This window comes from Haliotis rufescens, unplaced genomic scaffold (genome assembly GCF_023055435.1).
Source record: "Haliotis rufescens isolate VD_foot unplaced genomic scaffold, xgHalRufe1.0.p SCAF_2, whole genome shotgun sequence".
In the NCBI taxonomy this organism is placed as follows: domain Eukaryota; kingdom Metazoa; phylum Mollusca; class Gastropoda; order Lepetellida; family Haliotidae; genus Haliotis; species Haliotis rufescens.
The window spans coordinates 41,988,114-42,008,626 of NW_025963890.1; the positions used below are offsets into that span (position 1 = coordinate 41,988,114).

At 40.6% G+C, this 20,513-nt stretch overlaps 1 protein-coding gene across 4 annotated transcripts in view; it reads right to left on the reverse strand.

Moving 5' to 3' along the window:
• LOC124149416 (receptor-type tyrosine-protein phosphatase kappa-like) overlaps window positions 1-20,513 on the reverse strand; it is an 83,321-nt gene that overhangs the window by 38,300 nt on the left and 24,508 nt on the right. For all 4 annotated transcript variants that reach the window (XR_007222270.1, XR_007222268.1, XM_048399996.1 and 1 more), the window contains exons 2-6: window positions 5,271-5,402; window positions 4,367-4,633; window positions 2,209-2,346; window positions 1,832-1,966; window positions 592-729 (exon numbers count right to left, since the gene is read on the reverse strand). Coding sequence is in view for 2 of the 4 variants with exons in the window: in XM_048399996.1 (XP_048255953.1) it covers window positions 592-729; window positions 1,832-1,966; window positions 2,209-2,346; window positions 4,367-4,633; window positions 5,271-5,402 (810 nt within the window). In the remaining 2 variants the exon portion in view is untranslated. The remainder of the gene's footprint in view (window positions 1-591; window positions 730-1,831; window positions 1,967-2,208; window positions 2,347-4,366; window positions 4,634-5,270; window positions 5,403-20,513) is intronic.

A 20,513-nucleotide genomic window follows, 5' to 3' on the forward strand; every position in this document is an offset into this window, starting at 1 on the left:
TGAGACACACTGATTATGTCTGTGTGGATCACTTACTGAGACAACTGATTGTGTCTGTGTGGATCACTTACTGAGACAACTGATTATGTCTGTGTGGATCACTTACTGAGACAACTGATTATGTCTGTGTGGATCACTTACTGAGACAACTGATTATGTCTGTGTGGATCACTTACTGAGACAACTGATTATGTCTGTGTGGATCACTTACTGAGACAACTGATTACGTCTGCGTGGATCACTTACTGAGACAACTGATTATGTCTGCGTGGATCACTTACTGAGACAACTGATTGTGTCTGTGTGAATCACTTACTGAGACAACTGATTATGTCACTGTGGATCACTTACTGAGACAACTGATCATGCCTGTGTGGATCACTTACTGAGACAACTGATTATGTCTGTGTGGATAACTTCCCGAGACAACTGATTATGTCTGCGTGGTTCACTTACTGAGACAAGTGATTATGTCTGTGTGGATAACTTACTGAGACAACTGATCATGTCTGTGTGGATCACCTGCTGTCTACTCTATTTGTAGGCAACATTTACTCAGACAGATTGATCACATCGGTATGGACCACCTACTTTCATCACACTTGTATCCTTTGTATCCATTACTGCAGCCTCGAAAACAGAATCCAGTGTTCTTATTACAGGGCTCTCCATCTTTACATTTGCCACACTCTCCTTCACAGTTGCGTCCGTAGCGTGAATTGGGACATTCTGAAACACATGAAACTAGTAGTCACCGAGGCTAGAAAAATGATGTTGCCAACACTCCAACACATCACCGAGATACTCACTATCTGTACAGTCTTACACATTACCGAGATACTCACTATCTGTACAGTCTTACACATTACTGATATACTCACTATCTGTACAGTCTTACACATTACTGATATACTCACTATCTGTACAGTCTTACACATTACTGATATACTCACTATTTGTACAGTCTTACACATTACTGATATACTCACTATCTGTACAGTCTTACACATTACTGATATACTCACTATCTGTACAGTCCTACACATTACTGATATACTCACTATCTGTACAGTCCTACACATTACTGATATACTCACTATCTGTACAGTCCTACACATTACCGAGATACTCACTATCTGTACAGTCCAACACATTACCGAGATACTCACTATCTGTACAGTCCTACACATTACTGATATACTCACTATCTGCATGATCTGTACAGTCCTACACATCACTTATATACTCACTATCTGTACAGTCCTACACATTACTGATATACTCACTATCTGTACAGTCCTACACATCACTGATATACTCACTATCTGCATGATCTGTACAGTCCTACACATCACTTATATGCTCACTCTGTACAGTCCCACACATTACTGATATACTCACTATCTGTACAGTCCTACACATTACTGATATACTCACTATCTGCATGATCTGTACAGTCCTACACATTACTGATATACTCACTATCTGTACAGTCCTACACATTACTGATATACTCACTATCTGCATGATCTGTACAGTCCCACACATTACTGATATACTCACTGTCTGTACAGTCCTACACATTACTGATATACTCACTCTGTACAGTCCTACACATTACTGATATACTCACTATCTGCATGATCTGTACAGTCCTACACATTACTGATATACTCACTATCTGTACAGTCCTACACATTACTGATATACTCACTATCTGCATGATCTGTACAGTCCTACACATCACTTATATGCTCACTGTCTGTACAGTCCCACACATTACTGATATACTCACTATCTGTACAGTCCTACACATTACTGATATACTCACTGTCTGTACAGTACAGTCCACTGTACCCTTCCTCACAGTTTTTCTGACACTCCCCATACTCTGGGTCACACGACTTCTGGTAACAGTGGCCACATGTCTGAGCACAGTCCTGGCCGTACTTGCCCTCCGGACACGCTGGAAGAGTACATAGGTGTTCATGTTCCAGTTCATACACAAATATTATCATATGCATCTCATTGGCAGATCACAGGAAGGAGACGGGTGGAGAGAGTGACAATGTTCCCCCTCACCCTTACGTGTCAACCTATCTCAGTCCCTCTATCATGTTTTGCAGTTTTATTCACTTTCAGATTTAAACATTCAACTTTATATCCTACATTTCTCCACAGAACTGATGATGACAGCATGTGACTCACTTCTCTGACAGTTGAGACCAGTCCATCCCGCTGCGCAGCCCGAGGTGCAGCTTCCGAACAACTTGTTACACACCTCATCTACAGTCCGACAGTGACAAACAGATTGGCAGCCAGCCCCAAACAGACCATCTGGACATGCTGAAGTACAAAAAGGAAACAAGTATTTATCTATAAGGATTATTTATCGAACAATGTTAACAATGGGAGGGTTGGGGAACTGAACTCCAAAGGTGAACTGCTCCGTATCATCAATGGGAAGTGAGTGAGTGAGTGAGTGAGTGAGTGAGTGAGTGAGTGAGTGAGTGAGTGAGTGAGTGAGTGAGTGAGTGAGTGAGTGAGTGAGTGAGTGAGTGAGTGAGTGAGTGAGTGAGTGAGTGAGTATGGTTTTACGCCGCTTTTAGCAATATTCCAGCAATATCACGGCGGTGGACACCAGAAATGGGCTTCACACATTGTACCCATGTCAGGAATTGAACCCGGGTCTTCGGCGTGACGAGCGAACGCTTTAACCACTAGGCTACCCGACCGCCCCCATCAATGGGAAGAATAAACGTCCTCCTAAAACGTAACCAGGCTGACTCATTTCAAGCTCACAACAAAACAGTTTAGAACTGTTCTTGCCCATTAGCCCCATGCCTGATTATGTCACACTAAGCACTGGACCCAATATCTCAGGAAATGACCAAGACCAGATGACTTGTGATTTTCCTTGGACCTAGTACCTCACAAATACCCAACATACAGTACCTCAAAGTAGGTCTGCAGTTTGATTGGTATTACAATATCTTGCCATCAATTTCTAAGAGTTGTGTAGCTGGAAGACACAAACAAGGGAGATACTGTTGGCTGCAAAGATGTGCAACAGTAACAACATTTTGGGTGCCGTTACTGGAGATGATAGTCCAGTACAATCAAGTAATATTGGGTGGTGCCATCACACGTGTGTCGTAGGCTGCTTGCTCCTCCTGCATATTACACCATCTTGTTACAGCAATGACATACTTACCAAACTGCCTTTCATTACATAACATGTTAAAGACCCAACTTGTGCTATACACAGAAATAGTTATTAAGGTATTAGCTCAATATACATTATATACATACATATATAGAATGTATTGCAATATGTATTCATAATTGTCGAAGGTTTGTATCACAGTTTACCAGGAATGCTATGTAATCGTTGTACCTCATATGCCTGCCCTGGACCCGGTGATAACAAGTTATGAGTGACCTGTCCTTGACCCAGTAATGAGTGACCTGCCCTTGACCCAGTATCATATGGCATGCCCTTGACCCAGTAATGAGTGACCTGCACTTGACCCAGTATCTTATGGCATGCCCTTGACCTAGTAATGAGTGACCTGCACTTGACCCAGTATCTTATGGCATGCCCTTGACCCAGTAATGAGTGACCTGGCCTTGACCCAGTATCTTATGACATGCCCTTGACCCAGTAATGAGTGACCTGCCCTTGACCCAGGAATGAGTGACCTGCCCTGGACCCAGTATCATATGGCATGCCCTTGACCCAGTAATGAGTGACCCGCACTTGACCCAGTATCTTATGGCATGCCCTTGACCCAGTAATGAGTGACCTGGCCTTGACCCAGTATCTTACGACATGCCCTTGACCCAGTAATGAGTGACCTGCACTTGACCCAGTATCTTATGGCATGCCCTTGACCCAGTAATGAGTGACCTGCACTTGACCCAGTATCTTATGGCATGCCCTTGACCCAGTAATGAGTGACCTGGCCTTGACCCAGTATCTTATGACATGCCCTTGACCCAGTAATGAGTGACCTGCCCTTGACCGAAAATGAGTGACCTGCCCTGGACCCAGTATCATATGGCATGCCCTTGACCTAGTAATGAGTGACCCGCACTTGACCCAGTATCTTATGGCATGCCCTTGACCCAGTAATGAGTGACCTGGCCTTGACCTAGTATCTTATGGCATGCCCTTTACCGAGTAAAGCGTGACATGCCCTTGACCCAGTAATGAGTGACTTGCCCTTGACCCAGTACCTCATTATTTTCCAAATTCTTCATGAAATGCCCTGGACCCAGCACCTCACAAACACTTTGTGACATGCCCTGAATATCTTTTCTACCATAATAGAAATCAATTTTCAAATTAAATATATGCACTTACAACATGGCTTCAGCTCCCCACATGTCACGAAATTCTTCTTCAGGAGAGTGGAGAAGAAACACCATGGCTTGACTCCATATTTTCCGTAGTTGTTTTTAGGATTACGACAGTAGTTCTTGGGATTGTCACCAGGGGGAAATTTGTCGAGTGTATATCCTTCCCCTTGCACAAAAGGATCTGACCAGCTGATGCACTTCTTTCCTTCATTACCGACACCCAGTGTCCCAGTGTAGTTCACACCTTGGCTGTCGTACAAGCACTCGTTCACTGAAAAAATATGTATGAATGTGCTTAAAACTGCAAAGAAATTATCGAAAAGCATGATTGTATATCATAGTATTATTACTCATTACTTTATTATGTAGAACATTATCATTAATACATTAAAATATGACTGTTCACCATGTTAACTGTAGGCAGTAGAATACGACTGATCACTGTAGACAGTAGAATACAACTGATTACTGTAGACTGTCTACTGTGATCAGATGTATTCTACAGTCTACAGTAATCAGTTGTATTCTACAGTGATCAGTCGTATTCTACTGCCTACAGTAGAATACAACTGATTACTGTAGACTGTAGAATACATCTGATCACAGTAGACAGTAGAATACAACTGATCACAGTAGACAGTAGAATACGACTGATCACTGTATACAGTAGAAAACGACTGATCACAGTAGACATTAGAATACATCTGATCACTGTAGACAGCAGAATACGGCTTATCACTGTAGACAGTAGAATACATCTGATCACTGTAGACATTAGAATACATCTGATCACTGTAGACATTAGAATACATCTGATCACTGTAGACATTAGAATACATCTGATCACAGTAGACATTAGAATACATCTGATCACATCTGAGTAGCAACAAACTCCTGCCTCTACTCACAGAGCTGACAGCCGACACCATATTTCCCCTCCTGACACCCGGACTCGCACCACCCGGTGTTCTTGTCACATGGCCCTCGACGACACGCACACTGGAACTTACATTTCCACCCGAAGTTACCTGGCGAACACCCTGGAATGGAAGAACAGTGCTATCACAATCATGACATCAACTAAATTGTGAGACTGGCCTGTTTACAACCCTTGCCTCCAGAAAACAGGGGGTCAGCAACAGCTTTGCAGCATTATCATCATATCTATAGAACTCCCTCCCATGTAATACATATTTCATAAAACTTATGAATAGTTCATGTATATGAAAAGTGAAAGCGAGTCAGATACCAAAACTATTCACCAGTTTGCGAGTTATATAAAATTTATTAAATTAGGATTACACCATGTACACTGGAGCAAATTTAGTATCATATTTATCACTTGCCGTTATTAACTTAAAAAAAAAAATTCACTGCCGTGTGTGAATAGGCAGACATCTATGCAATCCACAGCATAATCCAATTGAGTTTAGAATGATACTTCAAACAAGTCACCGTATATGACCGCGGATAAGCCGACCCCGTAGATAAGCCGAGGTGTTAATTTGACCATTGAAATACGAAAGAAAATGATATGACCCGCAGATAAGCCGAATCAGGAATTGAAAGACAAAAAACACTGCGAAGTCGGACTGGAGTGCCGGTACTCGCAGATATTAAAAAATATAAGATGAAAAACGTTGTAATTATATTGAAAAAGTCATTATTATTTCGAATAAAGATTTAACAAACCAGTCATCCACTTTCATAATGTGGGAAGCTGTTTCTCGTGGTTTTTTTTAATCTCATAATGATCGTTATATGTTGCCATCAACAACCAAGCGCCATTTTGTGAGTCGGTGTATATAGAATTATGAACCCATGAGAAAATATATCAGCTGGAGCGAAGACTCGCAGTTTGAATTCAGCATCGTAAGCATGGCGTTTTCCGTTTAAAACTCATGATGAAAACGTCAGTCAGTAAAAATATACCAACTTTTATAACCCCCTTTACACCACTATTGTATGTTAATCCAATTAAATTAAATAAACTATCATACTATGAACACATTGAATGACCATCACTTACTCACAGGCTTTTCCAGTTTATTAAACTAATCTCTCGAAAACAAAGGAATTAAGCCCCTACTCCCAACACGATCGCTAAGCACCCACAACTTGAAAATGTTTGTGTAAACAACCTGACAATACCAATCGGCCCGTTATTATCAATGCTCATTTCCTTGTGTACCGTGTTGCTTTAAACAACAGGAAGCAATCACCATGATCACAGTGGTCACCGTTTGTGACGTCACAGGAAACAGCTGATCACATGTTTTTGCAAATGGCGAACGGAATAACTCGCCGATACAGTTATTTATTTGCCTCTTTCAATAAAGGTAGACACTTGTTCACTATCAATTTATGAACTTTGCAAAACGTACGTAATAGCTATTGGCGATTTTATCTGGGGATTATATATTATAGCTGTGAATTACATATATTGTTACATGTAAAGATTGTGGAGTTTACGAAGAACAATAAAATTTGAACATTCAATTGAAAACTTATTATCGGAAGTAGTAACATGCATAACATTTTTTTAATAATGACAACATTGGTGTATAATAATAACTTTATTGATAATTTATAACAATAATGGCTCTAGTCGTGGCAACTTCCAAACTTTCGGGAAGTTGTAATCTATCGGACCGTCATTCAGGCGATGTTTCTGACAGATCACGATCTGAAAAATACTATCATGAAAGTGTATCCCGTGGATAAGCCGACCCCTTTCTACAGAATCTTTTTTCTGGTCCTCAAAATTCGGCTTATACGCGGTCATATACGGTATATCCATTTAATATCATACAACGGCCCACCTTTAGAATTCTGAGGAGTCCAATCCACAAAGATATCATAGCACTAAGGTTATTGAAACTCCCATACTTTTACATTGACTTATGACTGTCTTCACACTATGGACCAGGCCTGCACCACATAGTTTACAATCCTGTCACAATACCCTATGACATGATTTGTGAAATTTTGTTGCAAGACACACCGGAAGATGGGATACGATGACATGCATCAACCAAGTCAGTGAGCCGGACCCCCCGATCCCTTTCGTCGCCTCTTGCGACAAGCATAGTCGCCTTTTACGGTGAGCATGGGTTGCTGAAGACCTATTCTACCCCGGATCTTCACGGGCCTCGTCCATCTAAATCATGGCAATTGACATAAAGTGAAGAAACAAATTGACGCTATATAATTTGGTTAAACATTCTTGCAAAGCATTAATTGAACTTGTCATGTTTTTCAGTGCTTTCTGTTATTTGCATCCACGAGATAAAAGTTATTTTCTGTGGTGAGTCAGTGATGAATTTTCTGCATAATTTATTTGCTGCAGTGTGTGAATGGGCATAGAACTCTGTCCCTACATGATCCACCCTACAGATCAAAGTCACCTATTCAACCGTGAGCTAACAACTTGTCTGAACATGCTGTATGAACAGGAGTTTTGTCAAACCCAGTGATAGAAATTGATAATGTAGGAAGAAATTATGTAACGTCACTTCTGTTTGAACGAATCTTTTGCACAGCCACTCCACTCTCACAACCCTCTACGGTGTTTCTCACACCAAGTCAACCACCACTTGGAACAGCCTCCCTAATCATTGATACTGACTCACATAGCTTCACACACATCCCATACATGTCACATGCAATTAAACCTAACCGGTCAGTAGCCACTGACAACAGTCAATTTCACATCCATGGCTACTTTCAAACTGTACTAAGAAGTGCAATTCCTGTAGGGCTGGGACGGGTACCTCGGGTACTCGGGTCAGGTGGGTCCTGAGTAGGACCCGGGTACCCACAGGACTACACGAACCCGTGGTTAGTCATGTGATATATTGTTTAATGACAAAAACTAATTGTAGTTCAGTGGTTACACTATAAGGCACTAATGTTTGCATTTCTTTCTGACGATGCACACATTCCTTTTGACTTGTATTTGTTTGAGTAAAGATAAAGCTTCAGTCAACTTCTGTGTACGCATGATCTGATTGTTTGATACATGTATCTAATTTCTAAATAGTTTTAGCCAGGGCTCTGGTAAAACAATTACCAATCAGACATTTTGTTCCCTGCTCTTGCATGCTTGAGACTTGCAGTGGGTACCCGGGTAGGGTCAGGTAATAGGGGGTCGGGTACCCGGGTAGTAGATTTGGACTCGTCCCAGCCCTAAATTCCTGCAATTCTGCCGGACACAAATCCAGCTCATTTGACACTGTTTAATCTGCTCCAATCAATATCCCATTTTCAACAATATTTATCTAACTATCAGCAACAGCAACCCATATTGATCCTTCCCTTGATACTCCACACTACAAACACACCATGTATCAGATTCATCATACAATTAGTGATTCTCCCACACAGATGTGAAACCCTATGTCCCATTGTTACCATCCCTTCTTCTGCCAGGCCCACAAATCCCCTGCTTCACCACAAAGTCACAACCCCATTCAACATGGAGTGCATGTTCCCGCCTTCTCAAACTCAATCAGGGTAATGTGTGTCCCTGCATCCCTGACCATGCTGCATCCCCCTTCTCCTGCATCACTCCATGTGTCAATTACAGACTGCATGCAGGCACAGTACGCCAGTCAGCATGACTAATGCACATGCACATGCATTGAGAGCATTCAACAGCTGGCCGTGGGCTTCATGAAATCCATGCTGCCCTAACTCTTTCTCTCACTGTCCACTCCACTGTGTTCCTCTGTTGTAATTACTGGAGAGCAGGGTTCATAAGCGTAATCCCAAAATGATTAGGATTATCCTTTAATCTATTCCAGTCTGACAAGTGATGCTAGATTATATAGAGCTATAGGCAAGAGATAGGGATTATCTCATAAAAAAGTATAGATGGGTGAGGTGAAATAGGGTTTAATGTTGCATTCCAAGATTATTGAACTTATATTGAAATGTGCATTCACACATGCTTATGTGTGTGTGTGTGTGTGTGCTGTGAGAGAGAGAGAGAGAGAGCTCAGACTAATGCCAGTTTTTTAGTGCTAGCCCACTGAGATACCATGATCTCACCCCACTCAGACACAGTAATTTTTTTTCAGGGTTAGAAACTAACAGTTTTTGTCCACTAGTCCTTATAATGATAACATATAGCAAAACCCTTAAAAATGGGCGAATTCCTACTTGTCCTTAGGATACCTTTACTATTGGGCAGTTTGGTAAGGACTACAGGACTAGTGCCAATTTCTAACGCTGAGTATACTGACTCCGAGCCCACAAATTCGTGTCTTATCCCCTCATTCACGAGCGCCGGGCAGGATAACCACAAGTACCATCTTTGGCATCTTATGGCATGACGAGGCCGGAGATAGAACCGCTGAGCTTCTGCTCTCTGTGAAGATGCTCTATCCACTACACCACAGAGGCAGTCCAAGAACCAGGTGAGCTTCTGCTCTCTGTGAAGATGCTCTATCCACTACACCACAGAGGCAGTCCAAAAACCAGGTATAAAAACATTATCCAACACTAATTGCTTATATAAACAGGGTTCATCACAGCAGGGTTCCATGTTCAGCAACGTTAATTAAGTTATAATGATGACATATAGCAAAACTCTTAAAAAGGGCAATTTTCCACTTGTCCTTATGATAGTGTTTCTGCTGGCTTTTGAAACTGCCAGTCCTTGTGGACTGCCAACTCTAAAAATTACCAGTCCCCCCTAATTTTTGCAATCCCAATTTTCAACAAATGAAAAACGTATGAAAATTATTTGGTTTTAATTCTTTCAATATCGTGTTCAGCATGTTCAGTGCAAAAATGTCATCTCTGAAGTAACTTAGTTAGATCTACATGATCTATACGTCATTCACACAAATTATTTGGTTTTAATTCTTTCAACATCGTGTTCAGTGCAAAAATGTCATCTCTGAAGTAACTTAGTTAGATCTATACGTCATTCACACAAACTTCAGTCACAATTTTCTCTTCTTTTTTTTTAATATTTCGAGACGCTACAAATGGATATTTAACCTAGAAATAGACAAGGAGAAACCCTGATGGTAACAAACATGCGGACTTTGTTTGCAAAATGTACTTATATGAATATCACCGATGTTTTGTTCAACACCAAAGATTTTCACATAAATTACCGGTCCAAGCCTAATCATGCTAATTGTACCGGTAAAAAACTGGTAATTAACGGTAAACGGGAACGCTGTGATACCTTAACAATTGGGCAGTTTGGCAAAGACTAGTGCCAATTTCGCTGATGTCTGGTAAATCTGAATCCGATTAATCAAGTAAATAGAATTATCAAATCTTGGTTCAATTTTACAATCAACATGGTGTGCTGGGTTGTCTGGAAGCCCTCAAACAAATACATAGGAATACCCCATGTTCCCAATGCATCTCTGCAATGGAGGACGACTTTATCATGTTCAGCTGCACGAGATGTTTTCAAGGCAAGCACCGCATCCCTGCTCTCAACATGTTAAATCAAATCATATATATGCTGATTTAGGAAGACAGGTTGATATTCGATTTAGGAAGACAGGTTGATATTCTTGGATTAGACCGCTTGGGATCATGTGCCCCGGAAATTGCTAATCTCAGGAAGATGTAAATAGATCGCAAGCCTACATGACAAGGCAATCAATTCTTCCACGGCTACTTTTCCAATGGCCTGAAAATCCTTCTGTGAACTATGCTGATCCAACAAGCGAGCAAGCCAGATCATGCAGCTACAATGGTATTAGGCGACATCCAATAGACAAGCGTGTGACCTATTTTGCAAAGCAGAAAACAAATTTCCGTTCATCTATTCATCATCTATGGTAAACATGGAAAATGGTTTTACTATCAATTTCTGATGAACACAAGAATAATTCAAACACAGCATCAGTCCAATGATTCATCAGTCCAGCAACCCGTTGCACCATTCCAACAAACTGTGTTTCTATTCAGCGCTGTGTTAATCTTGGAGCCATTGTACAATGTTGTAGTTAACAGGTCTTCCTCAAGGCATTACCACTCTTTCTGTGTCATCCTAGGAGAGATACGTGATGGAATCAATAGGGGCCTACGTGTTTGTATTTATTAGATGACAAAGACGATACTCTCTCAGCTTCTCAGTAGGGCTCATCACACAGCACAAATGTATGTAATTATATCAAATTAGCAATACCATTAAGGAAATAGGAGCTCTTAAACACATCAGACTGGAAAATGGCCAAGGATCGATGAAATGGATAAGAAGGGTGTTTTCCCATTACAGAAGCATAATACTCCCCGTGAATTTTGTTCAGGGTCAATATTTGACATGGTCTTATAACAACAAAATTCAACAGGTTTTTTCTATGTCAACCTCACCAGCTGATTACCTCAGCAATATGCCATCAGATTCTTCATCAATTTGTTCTGAACGATTACACAATTATTAGCTACAACAGCATCATCTGGTCATACCAGCCAAGATATTTTTAGATTTGTCAAAAGCACCAAACTCTATAGATGTTGAATTATTTTATAGTTTGAGACTTTAGAAACATTTTACATTAATAACATGATTAAGTTTATTTACTTACACAGAAAATTCTGATTCAACAAATGCTCAGTCAGAGTAAAATATAGTATGTCTCCAAAATTCTTACAATTTTCAATGAAATGTATTGGCAGTCATGGATCATGTTTATCGTATTGAGTCAAAACATACAAATTTAAAGTCACTCTGTTATTGTGTCTAGTGCAACATGACTAATGCTATCCATTTACAGTACAGTGTTCAACATTAGGGATGAAAGTCAAGGGGTACTTATCAAAAACCTATGTTAAAAGTGAAAGATTGAGGGGGTCCTTGGAAGACCTCAAAGAACCCAAGGCCCCCTTAATTTTGCACATTGCCGTATCTTTGCCTAAAATTGGACACATCAGTCTTTGAACTTGTGGTTTGTTTGTTTGTTGTTTAACTCCACACTCAGCAATTTTCCAGCTACATGACCATGATGACGGCAGTCTGAAAATAATCAAGTCTGGACCAGATTATCCTGTAACTGACATCATGAGCATCAATCCATGCAATTGGGACACAATGACCTGCATCAAATAAGTCAGTAAGTGACCACCCGATCCTGTTAGTCGCCTCTTACAACAAGCATAGTCGCCTTTTAAATCAATAGATAGACTGCCTACTTAAAATCTGGTACCTTACTGCACCATCTGATTCCCTTGCCAATTGTTTCCCTTTAATCCGAACATCCTCAGTTTTTCACATGTCACTACAAGGCAATCACACATTACCCTCCTACGGAGTAATGACTTTGAATTTCCTCAACATGCCCAAACCAAAACAAGCATGGCACAGAAGGACTGAGCATTATCAGCATTCTGAATACAGCTATAAAGGAACCAGGTGGCACCATGTCCACACCACTTGCTGATGGTGCTAATCTCATTGAGTTCCACCCAGCGACTCCATGATTGAGAGAGAGCATCAGGGACCCAGCACTGGAGGGTCCTCAAGGGAACCACAGGCTGTACTACACAGTATGGAGGCTGGTGATGGAGGAGGTGGAGATGAAAAGAGCTGTGGAAATACAAGCGTTCATCAAGACAGTCTATACATGACCCGTGAAGATCCGTGGTAGAATAGGTCTTCAGCATCCCATGCTTGCCATAAAAGGTGACTATGCTTGTCGTAAGAGGCGACCTATACATCATGATACATGACCCGTGAAGATCAGGGGTTCTATATTAGGGTTAGGGCCTAGATTACCATGCTTAATTTCAAACACGGACCATTGCACTGTATTAATCTAGGATTCCCACTATGTTCCTTATTGCAAGCAAATTGGGACAAAATTGTGATATTGTTCCAAATTTGATAATTTTGATGTTCTTTGTTTCATAAATTCTGAGGACTCAGGAACTTTCTACTATTAATTCTGCAGACTTGGGGCCAAATATCAGCCTCTGCACTGGTCTAGGTACATCCCTGCACTGTCAAAAAATATTCTACGAGCATGTTTAAAGCATCTTTAGGGCTTCCTATAGCACTGGGCCCATTCAACAAGCAAGCATTTATAGCTCTAAAGTGACCATGACTTGCCACAGTCTGAGTCATCTCTTTAAGCAGGCCAAGAACATTGTGTGGAATGGGACACCACACTCAGCATTATTCGAGCCACATGAATGTGGCCTGTAAATAGCTATGCCAAGTCTGGACCTGACAACCCAAAGACTGATACTATAAGCAACCATCCACGCTGTCGGGGTACGGGGACACGCAATCAACAAGTCACTGAGATTTGCCACCTCATCCATTTATTTAATCCCCTCTTACAACCAGCATCGGTTGCAGGGGACCTTTTCTAACCTGGAATCCCATTGGGAATACCTAAATCTTATCACAATGATCCCTGGGTCTTATCCAAATGGATGTGCAGCCACCTCTAAAGCTTGAACAGTGATCCTCTCTAAATTACGGCCCAGGGGAAGACTCCGCCACAAAACACACTTCACATTTTGATAAATAAACCTCATTTTGCTCTTCAGGCTTGTTCTAAGCAATGTTGCCATCTATCGCTCAGGTCTCTTGTGGACCCTTAATCTTTTGTTCCTAGAAGGCAAGAAGCTAGTAACTTTCTTTTCTAGTGAAGATGACTTATAATTTCCCTTCGACATGATCCTTATGACAGAGGGTAAATTTGCACATGCTGTATAAAATATACCACTTGTATCACTACATTCATCCAAATTTCATGATCATTATGACAAATATCACAAATATAATCCAGGGAGTTATCATTATAAACTAAGCCGCCATGGCAGGCAAATTGGGAAAAATCTCTACTTTGTTCAAAATTAGGATTTTTAAAATTCTTCTTTTTGCTTTAATTCAGAGGTACTTTAACAATGTACTTTCATCCTGCGACATCCTGGAACATTAGCCACAGGCCAAGTCTATTTAAATGTCTCCATGTCCAGTTTTACCAAAGGTGCTTGTCGTAGTTCATATATTAACATTTACAGAAAACATACCAACAGACAACAAAATTCACAAATTTGGGACAGTAGGCACAAACATATTGGTGCAAAAAGTCTACGATAGCCATTTAGAAGTTGGAAGAACTTGAATACATAACACCCAGTCACTTTATTGTACCTAATTAGCTTCTCTCCTGTTAATCTCATTTGATTCCTCATTATATTGTTCATAATCTTTGTACGTTAATCTTTCCTCGTGTAAAGACATCAACATATATGATATATATGAACTCAATACGTTTATTCAACATTCACCTGATAGAAATGATGAAGGGCCAAGAAGTTGCCCTGAACATCATTTATCCTTAAAAATAAGTGTCATGTATGTTGGTGCATACTTCAATTTTCTATATTTCTGAACATAGGACATGGAACATGTAAATATAACTGAACCACTGAAGACTAATCTGGCTATAGCATCCTGATGTCTCAGTTTAAAATTTAAAATTTAAAATGAACATGCACACATCATATTGATGTTTATTCCTTCTTGTTCACCCCCACCCCAAGGCTTTTGGCTACAGCATCCTTAAAACTCCGTTTAAAACTTTAAATTCAAAATAAACGTGACGCTCATCATATTGATGTTTACTCCCTTTGGACCACCATCCCCCTGCCTCCCAAACTCTTAAGGCTTTTGGCGACAGCATCCTGACGATTCCAGTTTACATTTTAAATTCAAAATGTACATGACACTTATCAGTTTGATGTTTACTCCCTTTGGACCACCATCCCCCTGCCTCCCAAGCTCTTAAGGCTTTTGGCGACAGCATCCTGACGACTCAGTTTACATTTTAAATTCAAAATGAACATGCACACATCAAATTGATGTTTATTCCCTCTGGACCATCACCCCCCAAGCTCTGAAGGCTTTTGGCTACAGCATCCTGACGACGGGTTAAAATTTTAAATTCAAAATGTACATGACACTTATCATCATGATCATATTGATGTTTACTCCCTTTGGAACCTCCCCCTGCCCCCCACCCAAAAAGCTTGTTATGTTTAATCTGCATATCCTCAACGGAGGAAATGTCAAACCTGATCCATTAAGTACTTTAATTTTGTTTCACATTATCCAGATCCTTCTCCAATTATATCATGTACACCTCAAAATACAAAAGAGCACAGATCCACATAAAAAGCACAAACTGTCATTTGATAAGGAAACTCAAATACCATGCAGTGCTTTCTCTGAAAATTGCCAATGGGCCAAAGATAAACTGCTGCCCAGTCCTAGGTGGCCATGTACACTGTGGCCATGATGGCCATGCCACTGTTAGATTGTGACATTCTGTATGTGTTTAACTTCCTGCAGCTATCAGGGGTCATCTGGCTCATTAATCTACACGGGTTGTGGTCTGGCTAGAATCTGTTTGACAGATTCAAACAATGGAGGTCTTCCCTTAGTTCAACACTGCTGCACCAAGTGTATGCCATGATAGAGTGATCAAGGGATCATGCACGTCCTATTTGGACACATAATAATGTTAGACTTGGTGAGTGAGTGAGTGAGTGAGTATAGTTATTCGCCGCTTTTAAAAATATTTTTATTCCAGCAATATCACGGCAGGGGACACCATAGACTAACATATAGTCTCTGAAATGAACATATCATACAGAAAAAACAGTTGTTCAGTTATCTTAATAAAAATCTAATAAAAAGGGAGCCCAGTGATTCTCTTCATTTTCAGATACTGCAGTAATCTAGACTTGCCAAACATTATAGACTTGCATGGGCTGTAGTTGATATAATGTATCAGGGTCTGTAAGACAGACTAGGGACACCAGAAAAGGGCTTCACACATTGTACCCATGTGGAGAGTCGAACCAGGTCTTCAGCGTGATGAATGAATGCTTTGACCACTCAGCTACCCAACCGCCCCTGTTTGCATGGTTAGACTCAGGGAAATAATAGCAGCATGAATTGGAAAATGTTTAATTCAAATGTAAGAATTTTACTGACATTTGCTGCAGACATGGGGCCAAATATTTGCTTCTGAGCAGGTCCAGGTAAATCCCTGCAGACTATGCAGTGAGTATGGTTTTACCCTGTTTCACAAGGGGGAAACCAGATATTGGCCTCACACATTGTACCCATGTTGGGAATCAGGGGTCTTCGGCGTGACGAACGAACGGTTTAACCACAAGGCTACCCCACCGCCCTGCAGACTAGTGACTCTAGCCACTAGTGAACCCAGACAACAGTGGACAAGAGGCACATGATTACTAAATCACTGCTGAAAGTGGAATAAACTACCCAGTAGGGATGGGTATTGGAGGTTTAAAGTGTGTCACAATATCTGGCGATGCAAATGGCCATACTGTGATATGTACCACAATATATTGTCAATCTCATTAAAATCAGATCTTAGTTCTCGCTAAACAAAGATCTGAGGACATCCCATTACGGGTCACATCAGAACGACCTTTCACGAATTTTAACCGACCAATGAAATGACTGACAAGAAATCGACATTGGCCAATCAGAAGGCAGCTTTCTCGAGCTTTACGACACTAGTTTCAAACTGGCGACTACGCTTCGAAACGTATTCTCGATTAAATTTTTTTAAAACAGATGAGAACATTCTGGAATTGCTTATAGATGGCACAGATATAATCATAAAACCTGTAACTGTCGTTCAGAATACCCCTTGTTAAATATGGGTTGCATGATTAGAAAACACATTCCGACTGTCACTTTCATGATCTGGTAAGCGATGCTCTGATTGGTTTGATGAAAGATCGTTCTGACGTGACCCCTAATGGGATGTCCTCAGATCTTTGTTTAGCGATAGCGAGAACTAAGATCTGATTTTAATGAGATTAAATATATCGTATAACTCTAAATTGTGATTTCAGAAGCAATCTGATACATTAAGGTATAAATTAAAGTTCATGAATGGAACAAAACAAGATGCTGGTACAGCTAATGTTTACTCAGTCAATAAATACACAGCCATCTTGGAGCATGCATCCAGGGCGCCGAAGGCATTTGCCAAGTATATAATATTAAACATGTTAAACACATGATAAAAATCGCTATTTGTAATCACCAGATACATTGTGCACGAAATAATGATATTGTGATACGTATCGAGGAAAGAACGAACCTAAATTTACCGATATACAGATAATACCGCACACCCTTACCATGCTTACTACCCAGACATACGATTGACAAACACATGTCATTCATTAACATGATTAATAAGCATTGATAACGCAGTGGAAGATCACATCGTCTTGGTGGTCGTTAGTGTAGGTGGCCATTCAGTTTCCAACCAATGACACTTCCACCCAAAACTGATTTATAGACTATAAATTAAAAATAATCCAATGTCAGATATCAAATTTTGGTGTTTGGGATGAGCCTTGAAAACGTGAGGTGATTTCAATGCTGGACCCGATATGTTCAATCCATAAAAGCGTGACTATGGCAAGATTGTATTGACACGGACATGTCTTGAATGCCAAACTTGAAGAAACTCTGCAGACCCTCAGACCAACAGGATAGACCATACAGAATCTCAGGGAACATATCTGGCACTCTCCACAAAACTTGCCCCATGTTAAACATGATAAACATGATAAAGGACTAAGCATTTTAATATGACAAGTAATTTGTTTTATTTTTTTATATTCTGCCAACATATCATCATTAAGTGCTGACAAAAATGAATGATTTTCCCTAGATTCTGAGAAACTTCAAAGTAACTTCAGACCTAATGTCTGATACTCACATTGTAACCCAATTTTCTAAAGATGACACATGCCAAAATGTCATCTGCACTTAGTGCAAATTTATAACATATTATTTTTTGTTATGCTACTAATTATTTTCCTATTACAGCCTGTTACAGTGAACAAGGGAATTAATTATAGCATGTCAACCATACATCATATGTTCTGACCCATACTTCAGTCTCAAACTGCTTCAACAGGTTCAATGTCAGGGTCAAACTATAGTGTGCAACAGTAATGAGCCTTGTTCAGGAACAAAAGATCAATGAAAAGTTGGTTTCGTTCAGACCTTGTCTGTTTGTTGTTTAACGCCGCACTCAGAAACATTCCAGCTATATGACGACGGTCTGTAGATAATCGAGTCTGGACCAGACAATCCAGTGATTGACATCATGAGCATCGATCCACGCAATTGGGATACGATGACATGCATCAACCAAGTCGGCGAGTCTGACCACCCGATCCCATTAGACACCTCTTACGACAAGCATAGTCGCTTTTCCTGGCAAGCATGGGTTGCTGAAGACCTATTCTACCCCGGATCTTCACGGGTCTGTTCAGACCTTGAGTCTGGTGGGTTAAAAATTAAAATGAATCTTCTTCATGTTCTTGTAAACTTTAAAATATTTTGACCCCTAAACCTTTGAAGGCCAGATAACAGAAATGACACATATGATTTCAGGAATTTATCTCAAACTACTTACACAAAGAGTTGCCATGGCTACATAGACTTAACAATGTTGAGTATTAAGCACGATTCTATTGTCCAAAGTCATTCTTTTTCATTCACTTTAAGATTTCAAACTACACAACTTCCAACATGTGTGCCTATAACATCACCCTTACATGTCTAAAGAATATGAATGCTAAAATGGTAAATCTCCACTCTTCTACATGTCAAAAGGCCTTTATTTTTCCAAAGATTGAAGATCAATGCCTCCCTAGCATTAAAAGCTCCTCTGAACACAAGCATACTGACAATTGACAAATTACTTCCTTTACAAAGTCTGCCACAACACATTTGGTTCTTTCCCATAATAACAGACCAGGCATCTGGGAATGGAGACGTTGGTTCCTGCTTGTAATTCCAGGGATCCAGAGGAAGATCTCATCAGCATGATCAGCATGGCCAAATTAATGGCATTAGGAATGATTAGGAAGCAACAGCCCAACACCATACGTGAATTTGTTCTGACCAAACCAGTAACTGCTGATCAAGGATTACAATAATTGGAAATGTTGGAATTTCATTAATGACTGGCCATTCTGTTTTCATCAACATTAACCATGTTAACAATGAGGGTGCCCTTGTAAAACTGTTCCCCTTATCACATAACACGTCAACAATCAATTCAACATGTTTAACGTGATCACAATGAAATAGAATGTGCCTCCCCCCCCCCCCTGCCCCCAGGGGCCATGTTTGACACACCCTAAGGGCACCCCCAACATTCATATCTGTTGTGTGAATTAGACAATCACAGTATCTTGTACCGAGGAACCTCTGTGATGCCAGGTCTATTCTAATCATAGACCCACCAGAATGATCCCACCCCGGTGGGCAGGGTTGACACACCCTAAGGGCACCCCCAATATTCATGTCTGTTGTGTGAATTAGACAATCACTTAATGTATCTTGTACCGAGGAACCTCCGTGATGCCAGGTCTATCATAAGCTTAGATCCACTAGAATGATCCCACCCCGGTGGGCAGGGTTGACTGACACCCCTGGTTGCCATTTGGCATGGACAACCATTTAACAGCATGATCATATAAAGAAAGAAAGTCAAGAGGCCCTTGTCACAACTCTAATTTTAAAACTTACAGATTTAGAGGTCACTGGATTCAAATACCACAGGGGTGAACCTCTAGGGCCCCGTAATTTCGAACACTATGTAATGCATCCGTTTTACGTTGACATCTACAATGCACATGATGCAAGGTACATGTATTTACAACAACATTGACAATAGCATTATAATCACCCCCCACCAAAGGGGCCATGTTCCCGCCCCTCCCCAACACAGCCCCTGCCTGCTATGTGGACAGCATAAACTATTAATGTATGTTGTACCAAGCCACCTTCATTATAAAACCCTCAGCCCAAATGGCTGCAATGTTTTACTCTTAATTACCTTGGGGAACTTTGATATCCTAATCTTCACAACACAATCAGCCCACAAAGCCATTAGGTGTTCAGAGTTTGTGTGGATCTGTCATGCAACTTACTGCAAAGGTAGTGCAATAAAAGGCTAGAGAAGTTTAGAGACGTCTTTCCAAGTAGAAAGCAATGAAATGCATGAATTTTCTCACGCTAGTTGGACTGTTACCGCATGTCCATGGCTTAGGATCAATAAACTCACATCAGACTCAGTCAGACATGAATA